Raw genomic sequence first — 12,322 nt, 5'->3', positions numbered from 1 at the left:
TTAGGTAGCATTCGGCTGGATTTGATGGAGTTTCTGTAGCAAAAGAAGCAAAGGAGATGGCAGCGAGAAGCGACGCGCACGCGTGACTGACGCGTGCGCGTGATCTGGAAGTATCCATGGCGACGCGTACGCGTGACTGACGCGTACGCGTGAGTTGAAGATTTGCTCAGTGACGCGTCCGCGTGACCGACGCGTACGCGTGACTCGCAAAAAAGACCATCGACGCGTACGCGTGACTGACGCGTACGCGTGACATGCGCCACGTGCAGAAAACGCAGAAAAACGTTGGGAGCAATTTCTGGGCTGTTTTAACCCAGTTTTCAGCCCAGAAAACACAGATTAGAAGTTACAAAATGGACGAAACAAGTGGTCCCCATCCATCCATTGAAGACTTGATTATTTAAATTAATTCAAATTTAAATTCAAATTTGAATTGTAGGAAAAGATATTATTTTAATTTTAAAAATTAGATTTTAAATTTATTAAGATTAGTTATAAAAGGGAGAAACTTTCCTTTCTTGAGAGAGGTCCTGGGGAGGATCCCATTCCATCCCAATTTACAATCCGTATTTTCTCTGAACCATGAGCAACTAAACCTCCACTGTTAAGGTTAGGAGCTTTGTCTATTTCTATGGATTAATTTTATTGCTTTTTCTCTTTTAATTCATGTATGGATTTATAATTTAAGGATTGCTTTCGCTCTTTATCTTATTAATTTGGGTGGAACGGAAGTATGACCCTCTTTCTATTTGAGTTCTTGTATAACTTGGAAAAGCTCTTTACTTGAACAACAGCTTGAAAACATATTCTCCTAAATTTTAATTATCTGGATTTAACGGGATACGTGATATATAATCCTTTTATTTTTGGGTAATTACAGTTTTTGTGGCATATAAACTGGAATTTGATCATGTAGCTTCTAATTGGAATTAATTGACCAAGGAATTGGCAGTTAATGAATTTTAGAGGAGACTAGAAAGGTCTAAGGAATTAGGGTCTAGTCACATATAGTTTGCCATAAATTAAATCCTACATAATTAAAATAGTTAGTAAGAAAAGTAAATCCGGAAAAATAGATAACTCTGAAGCCTTAACTGCTTTCTCCATATTTTATTCCTCACCTATTCACTTGCCTGTCTTCAACTTTGAATTTAATTTTTAATGCTTTTGAACTTCCAAACACTATTTTCTTTTTGTCTAACTAAGCCTATCAAACACTATTGTTGCTTAATCCATCAATCATCGTCACGTAAGGTATTACTTGGTACGACCCGGTGCACTTGCCGGTTAGTTTGTGGTTAGAAATTCCGCACCACTAACCCCCACACATCATAGCATATAGAATTTCAAAATTCCTTATAAAATAGGGTCTGAAAACCATCTGGACCAGAGCTTTAAAAGAATTCATGGTCATTACAGCTCGTTTCACCTCTTCCAACTCCACTGGTTCAATCAACCTTTGACAGGTTTACTAAGGGATGGACTGGGAAAGTCTTTCCTAGCATGAAGATCAATATGCTCCCTTGTAGAAAAAAACTTCTAGAAGAAGGAGTTTGTTGCTTTCTCTAGCTCCTGCGGCTCAGTAGCCCAAGTTCCATCTTTCAAAGACAGTCTATGAATTGTATTCCGTTTTTTCCTGATGATTGTTTGCAAGTGAAAAAATTTAGTGTTTATGTTCTCACATTGAACCGACTGCTCTCCTGATTTCTGATATCACATAAGTTCTTCTTGAAGAAGGATAGTATTTATTTCATCATAGATACCTTGTTCTTTCGCCCTCAACCCCAAATCCTCCATACTCTCAAGAGAAATTCGAATATCATTAAATTGTCTCTCCAACTACTTCTTTTTGACAAACACATTACCAAAAGTTTTCTTATTGAAGAGAAGAGCATCCTTAAGTACCTTTATCAAACTTCTAACAAAATCAGGGACCCCTTTATTCCAAGTTGCACGAACAAAGATGAGCCATCCTTGTTTAGTTGTTTTAATATTTTTTCATTCGTAATTCCTGATAAAGATATGGTACTACTTAGTACGGTTTTCTTAAAGCGATTAAAGGGTCCATCGCTGTTTTATACAAAGGCGAAATAATTTGTTTTTCATTTTCGGTCGGTCTTTATTGAGGCTTAAATTTAGAGAAAGACTATTGCTTTAGCTTTTAATCTGTATATTTTTAACCTTCGTAAATGAAAATAAAAAAGACTTATAGAAAATTTATACAACAAAAATAGCAGGAGAAATAAAAAGTACAAGAATCTTTATCTGCTTGGTTAGTCAGAATTCTCATTAATAAAAAAAATAGAACTTCCCACTCCAAAATCAAAAGAAAAGGAAGTTTATGGCCAATGCTAAAGATATCCGTGGTTTATTTATCATTAATTTATTAGATTTTGCACCCGTGACCATGGGAAGTATGAAATAAAGCAACTGTGTTCGAACTTGTGTTTGAAATGATAGATCTTGTTTGGATAATAATGAAAAAAAAAGTATCGGGTATATATGGACAAATAACGGATTTACTTACATGATTATTTAATTAATTATATACAAAATACAAAATAAATGAAATATAACGGTAAAATAATTAAAAAATGAGTAAAGTATTGTTTTTGTCCCTAACATTTGGGATTAGTTCTATTTGTGTCTCTAATATTTAAATCATCTTATTTGTATCCCAAATGCTTATAAAAGTGAGTCAATGTTATCCTGCCGTCAATTATACTAACAGATCAGATTGTATTTTTCAATTATTCTCAATTAGATATATTCATTTTCAATTAGATCCTATTTGGATGTGTTCGATTTCAATATTGTACCCACTATTTGTGTTCAAATTCAATTATGTCCCCAAAAAAGTGAATTATGTAAATGTTACAGGGATTAATTTCAACTTTTGATGAGTTATTATCCGGAATAGATCATCGGTTCTATTCCAGACATCTATATTCTAACTTCAAGAAGAAATTTTCAGAACTCCAACTAAAACTCATGATGTGTAATTAACGACAAGATAACATCGAATCACTTTTACAAACGTTAGGGATACAAATAGGACGATTTAAAAGTTAGGTAGGACTTACTCCAAACGTTGGAGACAAAAACGATAGTTTAATTATTAGGAAAAATATTGATATGATACTTTTAAGAGTAAAGTGATAATTTTATCTTTAAAGATTTTGAATTCGGACTAATTAACCTTTGAAAAAAAATACTAATTAGGTCTTTCACGATAGTAAACAGTGAACATGTATGTCCTTTCGTTAATAAGTGTAATAGTGCAAAATGAAACAAAATTGTCTATATATTTTGTTGTCTACAATGGTGCATATTTTGTTGTTGCCACATAAGCATGAAAACGATATATTTTTGGACAGTAAAACATTCATTATATTTTGAATTTCCATATAATCTTTATCAACTGCTATCTATTAACCACAAATCCTACTAAAACAGGTGAAGTTTTACTCCAGAAGTTATCTACGTGATGATTTTTCATAAACAGATACATCGCAGGAGTTATTGGTATATATAAACACCATTATTAAATTTTACGTGATGAATTGATAGAAGAACATAACATACCTATCATTTAATATTGTGAATGATCAAATTGATACTTTTTTTTTCTTTCTTGAAGGACTAGTTAATTTGAAACTAACTTTTAAGGACTTAATTGTAACTTTATTCAACTTAAATGACACAAATTATAGTTAAACTAGGGTTTAGATAAATTTTATGCACAAGTCATTTTATTCTATTATTATCCAAATCAGTACTCAAGAATTTTAAAAGTAGACATTTTAATTTCTAAAAAAAATTAATATACAGATTAATCTCCATCTCGTTAGACATAATAATCTCCAAACTGCATGTCTAAGGAAAAAAATGCTAAAAATTTATCTATGTATTAATTCTTTTTAGATTAAAATATCTATTTTAAAATTTAGACTAATTTGGATCATTAATCTTTTATTATTTTGATTTTGTTTCGCACGTTTTTTGGTAGGGATGTTCATGGGCCCGGTGAATCGAGTCTATTTTTTGGACCCTAACTCGGCCCTAGACCCGATGAAACCTAAATATCTGGCCACAATTATACCAGATCTAAATCGGGGTCTTTAAAACTTTAACAATAATTTATAAAAAAAAAACTTATTTATAAAGAAACTTATTTATGATGCATTTATTTATAAAAAATAAATTTGTTATCGAAAAGTTAATATCTATATTTAAACTTAAATTTGTCCATAAATTCTAATTTGATACTTTGATCTATTTTCTAATTCAACAACTCTGATTAAAAATAAAAATATAACATAATATTATAATTAATTTAAAACATATATTTTAGTTCTCTTAGAGTGTGCATAGACCAGAAGAAGCCAAGTTCCCCTTGACTCAGACTCGACCCAAAATAATGATCGGGTCTATTTTTGAGATCCTTACCCGACTTTAAACCCAATAAAATCATACAAAATTAGCCCTTAAAATGTTCGAAGCTGGACCAGATCTTCGAACCGGACTAGACTATGTATACCCCTACTTAGATTTATTGTATTTCGCTGTTATGCGAAAATTGGGAAAACCCCACTTTCCTCTACTAGTAGTCCTGACTTTTGTACACACTTTTTTCTTTCATTTGAAATAAAATCGCATTAGTGTCTTTGGGAGAAAAGAAAAAATACTGCTAGGCTCCATAACGATGTTCTAATTCAACTATGCGAGATGGGAGAACGGTACATAATAGTTAGGGTTCTGAAATAGTCGATCGCTTTTATTTTCAATAACCATACTGTGAACACCAATCAAACTATAAAATACGTATTTAATTAGTTCTCTACTACAAAATTTAATTATTGTAATAACTGATTATTTAAATAAAAAATACCGATTAATTAAAAAAATACATAAGGACTAAATTTGATCATCAGTTTTTCTTTAGCTGCTTTTTTTCTTTATTAACGTTTTTTCTTCAGCTTTAGAAATATCATTATCAATAACTAAATTTGATCTAATTCACATTTTTTGAATTTTGTAAAGATTTTTTCTCAAAAAAGGTTGACAAGTAGTTTCAGTATACCCTTAACGGGTTCCACATACATTTCTTGATTTTCTTCAAAACGGGAAATGTATGGATTTTATAGTCTAGAAGCAGGAACCTACCTAGCAAATATATATGTTTTAAATTATTTTTAATAAATCGTTAAAAATGTTATTGTCGAGATCCATCAAGTTTGAAATTTGAAACACGTCCAAAAAAAAGTAAAAGAAATCCACATTTGCAATTTACATCTTGTATCAAAGAATAAAAAGGTATCTCCGGTAATTGAAGACCTTGTGCCCATGACAAAAAATTAAACGCTAACTAAACATCTATTCAAATTAACCTTGCTTTCATTCCCTAAAAGTAACCTTCTACCCATCAGAAGTTCACGTTGGAACACCCTAGGAACTTTTGTACACAGGTTATGGTTACCTTTCATGATCCTACATCCTCATGTCTACTTCAAACCACGATAATCCAAACACTTCCAAAGGCAACCCAGACTCCAACATGCTACCCGCTTCCTTCTTTCAACAACCCAAAAACATAAAAAAGCAAAAAGTAAATAATTTCTACCTTTATTTTCCTACCATTAGCTAAATTATTGTGCAAAACATACTGTTTTTTCTCGACTGAAAGTACAGGTGTTGTGACAGATGTTGTAATAACTATCCAACAAAGGTGCATAATTATACATTACCGATTCATGAGCAGAGCCAACAGGCATGAGGTTTAACAAGTTCTCATACCTGAAATACATCTCAGCCTGCCTGTTGATTTATGCGCCTCAGCCTAAGTCCAACATCTGCTTCATGGTCAGATAAAATTGTATCCGGCACGCCTGTAGAAGCTCCTGCTTCATTTGCCTTCTCGACATGTTCTCCAAAGTTGTGCAACCGCCGGCCAATGAGATACCGGTCATCGCGTATTGAATTATGAAGATTCGTAAACCAAACATGAAATCTCTTGGCACAAAAGCACAAGAAACTGAAACAGAGGCATCCCAACCATGCAAACCGATATACAGCAGAATTGACCACCAAAGGATACCCAAGTACCGGAAACACACCTCTGGCAAGAACATAAGGTACACACAATGCTGTCAATAGTTTCATTATGATTGGAAGTACAATTTCCCGAAGGACCCAAAGGCCTTGTAGCCTGGAGAAACCATCTTCTCTCACTCTCTCAAACTTTACTCGCCAGCTGTCATCCACGAGAGGCATCATGTGGTCTAACATAACCTATTCAAAGAACTAAGTCAGCACCAAGAAAATCAAAGCAAGAAAGCTTATCAATTCCAAATTATTAGTCAGGTATGAAAGGTGTCAACTTTTCTTTAGCAAAACTTGGTCAGCTGATAGGAAATTGATGAACTGAAAAATTATAGAAGATGAGCCAATATTTCTCTCTTCTTACAATGCAAAATATAACTCACCAGGACCTAACCTTACAAGTCATTTCATAAAAAGTTAATACCATTGCCAACTTGATATCCAAAATAGGGTGTAGGAGGGTATATAATCCTACTAGGAATAATAAACTACATATGCTAGAAGGAAGTATGAACAACGGGTGTAGATGATAACATGGATCAAACAATGACATTGGATTCTATACTGTCTCTGTCATATGGGTATATAGATCCAGATAAATTGGAGAATCTGTTGGATAGTCATTAATTAATGCGAAACTTTGCGAGTTACTACGAAATGGATCAATTACAAAAGTTGGTACAGCCAAGGAAATGTAGATAATTTTTTAAAAAACAAAAACACTTACCAATCTTGTCCATATCTTTAGGAATATAAGGCCTAAAGCCCAGTCTTGATAGAGGAGGAACACAGGACTTTCGTCCACTGGAACTCTCATTGGCACGATGACCAAAAGCTCAAAGAGAAGCCCAATTAGCACCGGGATGACAAATATCTAAAATAAGGAAGCGGGGAAGATAATTAAAAATAAAGAAAAACTATGCATAAGCAAAATCAGGCTGAATAACAAAATCAATGACCATCCTTACCCATATAGACAAAAGTGCAGAACTCTTCATAACAATGGCACACCACTTCCATATTTGGCCAAACAAGACTGAGGCCCTCCTTTTTTTGATTTGCTCAATTGAGTATCTAACTCCAGCAACAGCAGTCCAGATCACGTAGCTTCCAATTACGAATGCATACAGATCTGAAGAAAGATACAAGATTACAACCACATTCATATTAACAAAGTTTGGGAACAAAAACCAGTTCACTCAATTACATACCATTGCACTTAATGCCATGAGTTATGGGCAGACGTGGAATAGAATTGAAAAGTGCCCGTCCAAGTGAAATTGGTACAACTATCAGGGCAGAGTTGAAGACAAGCAGGGTCATCCAAGCTATCACCAGTAGTAGAACAATGCGAAGTGCAAAAGCATAACTGCTAGAGTAAGAAAATATGTAATCAGATGGTGCCAGAGAAATAGCTTCCGAAACATGAGTGTACACACACAGATTAGCAGCTAGACCTATCATCGATGAATTATGCAAAGTAAACATAAAAAATAAAAGATAAAAAGTAAAAAGTAAAAAGTACAAAAAGGTCACATAGACAAAATAACTAGATACAGAGGAGGAAGGGCCTAAATCATAATAGTGGGACTTTAATCTAACAATATGGAAGGAACTCACTCAGAATCAGATTGTTCATCATTATCATAATCCTCGGCAGCATTTGGATCACCTGCTGCATTAATAACCCTATTCAAATCATCCCCCGCAAAGGCCACCATACCCTGATCGTGCACCCCTGCTTGTACAACCTGTAGCCTGTCCTGCCTAACTGGTTCCCCATTTCCATTTTCTTGACCACCATTGTCATCAGGTCTAGGCAGTAAGAAATCAGTTAAACCAAGTGCCCAACCAACTGCTGTGAACCAGTATCGAAGCAGGGATTTAATAGTTGTCCGCAATTTAAAATGCTCAATAGCAAATGGGATACAAATCTGAAAGAGAAGCATGTCCGCTGGGATTTCAGTGAATGGATCAGAAACCCTGCAAAAATATGTATTTGAAGTTAATAACTATAGTAGAGAGGCTGAGTGCATGTATGAAATGTTGGAACCGCTCAAGGAGGTCAGCTTACGATATGTCAAGTGGGAAAATAGAAGGAGCCATCCGCATGGCAAGTTTAACAGGCAAAAATACTAGCATCACAATCAAACTGCCATAAACTGCAACAGATAACAGAACCCTGCGAGCATGCTTGTGGACAGGATCATCAATCAGATCACGGAACGGATTGTAGTTTGGATCAGCTGGATCCCGAAGGAAGTACAGAACCCCATTGCGCAAAACCTGCCATAAGAAACAGATGAAACATGTAAACTAGTAGTCAAAAATAGAAATAGCTTTAAGAATCATGTCATATGAGCAAATGTTACCCCTCTAAGAAGGCTGACAAATATGCTAATTTGTAGCATATACACAATCCCCACAACCCAATGAACTAGGGAACTGGCTAAAGGTGATGCAGAGAAGAACTGAACTCTGTGAACCATTGTCTTCCCAAACATCTGTATGGTGCAAACATCAAGCCACCATCCACACATCAAGGGGAATACCCCAAGTTCAATAACCAAAAGGAAAGCAACCTTAACCATAGTCATCAAGTGCTTCATTGCTGCCAAAAACTGCCTGAAGAGAGATGGAATTGTTTCTGCTATAGAAGCAATACCATAGAATCTTCCCATCATCAAAGGCTCACCCTTCGTGTAACGAATCAAAGCAACAATACCGAAGTAGCAGAAAATTAGACTCAATATGAATATATATCCTATTGCTAAAGTAGTAACATCTGAAAGCCTTGAAGTTCCAATTGACACTCCTTTCAAGAGATCAGACGAGGCAGATTCACTTATGTTGTTTGCCATTTCACTCAATCCACTAGCATTCACTTTCAGCATGTCTGCAACCTGACCAATTGATCCACTTTCTTGAGTCTCAGATGACAAATTCTTAACAGCAGTTAATGCATTTTTTAACGTAATATTTGCTAGGGAAAGAGATGCGTCAGTAAGTGGGGCCATAGCAGCTATTACAGGACCACTAGCAGTTGAGAAGAACCAAGATAGATAATGGAGTATGATGCGACCCAATGAGAAGGGCACAAAGATTACAACACCAAGGAAAATCATATTGCTTGCAAGCACCTGCATGTGGAACAACATATTTAATCTCTAAATAAAATACCATGTAAAACAATGGGTTCATTTTGTCAAAGAAAAACATTAAAATTATCATCGAAGTTTATCAGCACAATATACAACTTTATGAACATAAGCTACTGCTTCAACAAAATGACCAATTAACATAAGAAAGATAATCATAGAATTCAATAACCATGCTTCACCTAATGATCAAAACACAGCCAATAATCAATTTTAAGGGAATGAGGCTTGGATTTCATGCAACGAACCCCCCAAATTTAAATTTTACATGCAAAAGTAATGAATATTTTTCTCTGATCAAGTAAAATTCATCACCTCATATTTGTGCATTCCTTCCATTCACATGTTATGAGAGAAGTTTATTAATCAAGATTGCATTTCATCCATGACTGTAATAGCACACTAAAATAATGTTTGAATACAAATATACATCATCATTATTCAGGAGAGGAGCTTGTTAAATATAGCTCACTGACATAAATGCAACTAAAATAAGCTTAATCATTTTTGGCTAAACATTCTTTTCTGCCTAGGCCAACTTGTCCATTTTTTTATAAAGAAGCAATAACAAGACCAATAACATTGTAATAAATGAATAACGAACATTAGACGTTATAACATGAAGTTAATAGACTTACAGTAAATGCATTCTCAACCAAATGAAAAACTGGACCCTGCATGCCAACAAGTTCATCAAAGGGCACATCCTCTGCTCCATCAGCATCATCCAGACCATCAAACATCTGCTCAACATGGGCCTCAAGACGTGCTGCTTGCATCTCCCACCGTGCAGCAACATTTTCAGCATTTCTTCTAATCACTTGTCCAGCTCCTGCAATTCCTTGTGCTCCACCAGCATCTTCACCATTCCCATCACCATTAATATTACGATTAGCTTGTCCAGGAGCTCTTCTAGCAATTCGCGCCCCATTTCTGTCCACTTCATCTTCTCTATCAGCATCCTGTCCCCCAATTTCTCGCAAATGCCTAAAGTAATCTCTCAGAGAAGTGGCCCCAAGAAATATGAAGACAATGCTTGCAGAAAGCAGGAAACCATGGAGGCAATCAGTCAGAATAACTGCTGTTGATAAATGACTTAGGAATAGCCTCTGGGCTTCACTGAAACTTCTTACAAAAGCTAATCGCCATATCCAGAATGTTATGAAAGGTATAATTAGGAGCCACACGGATAGCACAAAGCTCAGGCGCAAGAAGAATTGCAGAACGTGGCAAGCTTTCATTGCCATTCCAACCACAAATTCTTGAAACGGTAACCTAGCTGGGGCATTCTCAGCATAAACAGGAGAAAACGAGAATGCATGCTTGCAGACCTGCAGCATATATGAAACAAATTTAGGAGAGCCACCAAAATCAAAAGGGATGTAAGGCTAGAAGTACACTATAAACGTTGTCCCAACTCAGGTACATTCAGGCAGGGTTATTGGCGTGTTGAACATAGCATATGAACTGATTTTAAAAACAAAGCCCTACTTCCAGTATAAGTTTATTACATATGTTTCCGATCAACTCTTCCAAGTCCAAGAGTAACCAATTGTATGACACATTGCCATCACTCTTACTTAACATCAAATTAGAATACTTCAAAATCTTCGTCTTCATCACTAGACAGCTCATGTGAGCTCAAGTTCAGGTAAAATCTAGCTAAATAATCATATAGAACCAATACTATATACATGGGAGTTAACTTCAGAGAAAGGAACTCTCACCAGCTCTATTTAAATAACATGTGTGAAATATAAAAGATACGGATCAGAAATTCAAATTTTTCTAAAAAAGTATCTATAGAAGTTAATCCATGCTAATTTCAAAGGATCAAACCAAACAACGAACTACAATCATGTTTCAGAGCTATGACGGCGAACAACTAGGAAGAAATAGGGCAAAAATAAGGGATTAACCTCGCATTGGCGAGCGTTGCTGTGATTCAACCACTGAAGGAGACAATCCTGATGCACAAACTTGATACTCCCGCTGCACGCACAAGGATACCGGAGAGGGTTCTCGGCATCGCCAGGGTTCCTGCATATCCGGCACACGTCCTCTTCCTCCTCGTCATCGTCTTCGTACCTAGCAGTAGGCGAAGCTGCCGGCGCCGGCGCTGCCGACGATGCGGTTGATTCTATCTCCTTTCCTTTTGCGGCACGAGGTGACGAAGCCAGAGAGGAGGCAGAAGACGAAGGGGAGGAAGAGGAAGACGACGACGGCGGAGAGTTTGCAACAGTTTCGGCGGCGATAGGGCTGCCGTCGAGAGAAGGCGGTGGCTCGTGCGCGATCTCCATGGCGGATTCGAACCGAACCGGCCTGGACCGGCGATGACTTAGGGCGAGTCAGAAACCGAGTCGGTGGAGGCTGAGAATCGAAGCTGAAGAGAAAGAAAGCGAATAAAAGATGGAAAGAGAGAAGAGAGAAAGAAAAGAAAGAGCGGTGACGATCGGAGATGGCGGTGTGTTGAAAATGAGTTATTCCGGGATTGCCCTTGTTTGGTTATTTATATTACGCGCGTGTTGGCGTTGTTGGTGACGTATATGGTACAATTTGGGGGAGGGGGGGGGGGGTTGACGTGGCTGATTGTGATTTGTATGTGGCGGTTTATGGTTGCGCCTGCCGCTTCTTCTGGCTTTGCCTGTTGCAACTGCAAACCCAATCTCGTAAATTCAGCGGTTGTTCAGTGTTTTTCAACGCAAAAACCAAATTAACCGAGTTGTTTTGCTCAGGTACATTTCACTCGCTCGCTTACTTGGTTGCTTTGCTCAGCTAAGCTTATTTTTGTTTATTTTCCTTTAAAATTCTGGCTTCTTGCCAAAAAAAAAAATTTAATCTGCGAATGGATGCGATTTCTTTTAAAATATGGATATCAATTTAAATATTTTTAAAATTAGGAAATTTATTATTATTTAAGGTAATTTTAAAATATCCGATAAAATAGTGCATCTTTCATTTTAACACTGTAACTGATGAAATTACATGATACTAATATCCTTATGAATATATGATTGAAATTTTGATTATATAAAAATTATCGATATTACTATATAAAAAAT

General features: G+C 36.0%; 1 protein-coding gene across 2 annotated transcripts; it reads right to left on the bottom strand.

Annotated features, from left to right (window-relative positions):
* Positions 1-5,266: 5,266 nt before the first annotated feature.
* On the bottom strand, positions 5,267-12,063 carry CER9 (RING/U-box superfamily protein). Of its 2 annotated transcripts, none has more exons than XM_016324446.3 (9): positions 11,180-12,063; positions 9,899-10,591; positions 8,475-9,242; positions 8,177-8,388; positions 7,723-8,085; positions 7,314-7,474; positions 7,071-7,234; positions 6,830-6,976; positions 5,267-6,291 (listed from the first exon to the last, which is right to left on the bottom strand). In XM_016324446.3, exons 1-9 carry the CDS (start codon positions 11,558-11,560, stop codon positions 5,809-5,811), a joined length of 3,372 nt encoding a protein of 1,123 aa, XP_016179932.1. In that variant the 5' UTR covers positions 11,561-12,063; the 3' UTR covers positions 5,267-5,808. The 2 variants fall into 2 exon arrangements, with proteins under 2 accessions (XP_016179932.1, XP_016179933.1); XM_016324447.3 differs by having other exon boundaries at positions 7,314-7,471; positions 11,180-11,937.
* Positions 12,064-12,322: the final 259 nt, after the last annotated feature.

The sequence above is a fragment of the Arachis ipaensis genome, chromosome B10 (assembly GCF_059453495.1).
Source record: "Arachis ipaensis isolate K30076 ecotype BB chromosome B10, ASM5945349v1, whole genome shotgun sequence".
NCBI classification, from domain to species: Eukaryota; Viridiplantae; Streptophyta; class Magnoliopsida; order Fabales; family Fabaceae; genus Arachis; species Arachis ipaensis.
Note: the sequence above shows the minus strand (reverse complement) of the source record. Positions and strands in the feature narration are given on the sequence as shown.

Coding starts and splice junctions, on each gene's coding strand:
- CER9 (XM_016324446.3), bottom strand. CDS start 11,560: ATGGAGATCGCGCACGAGCCACCGCCTTCTCTCGACGGCAGCCCTATC. Junction 8,389..8,474: donor TTGTCAGCCTTCTTAGAGGG/GTAACATTTGCT, acceptor TTCTTATGGCAG/GTTTTGCGCAATGGGGTTCT. Junction 7,235..7,313: donor TCATGGCATTAAGTGCAATG/GTATGTAATTGA, acceptor ATCTTTCTTCAG/ATCTGTATGCATTCGTAATT.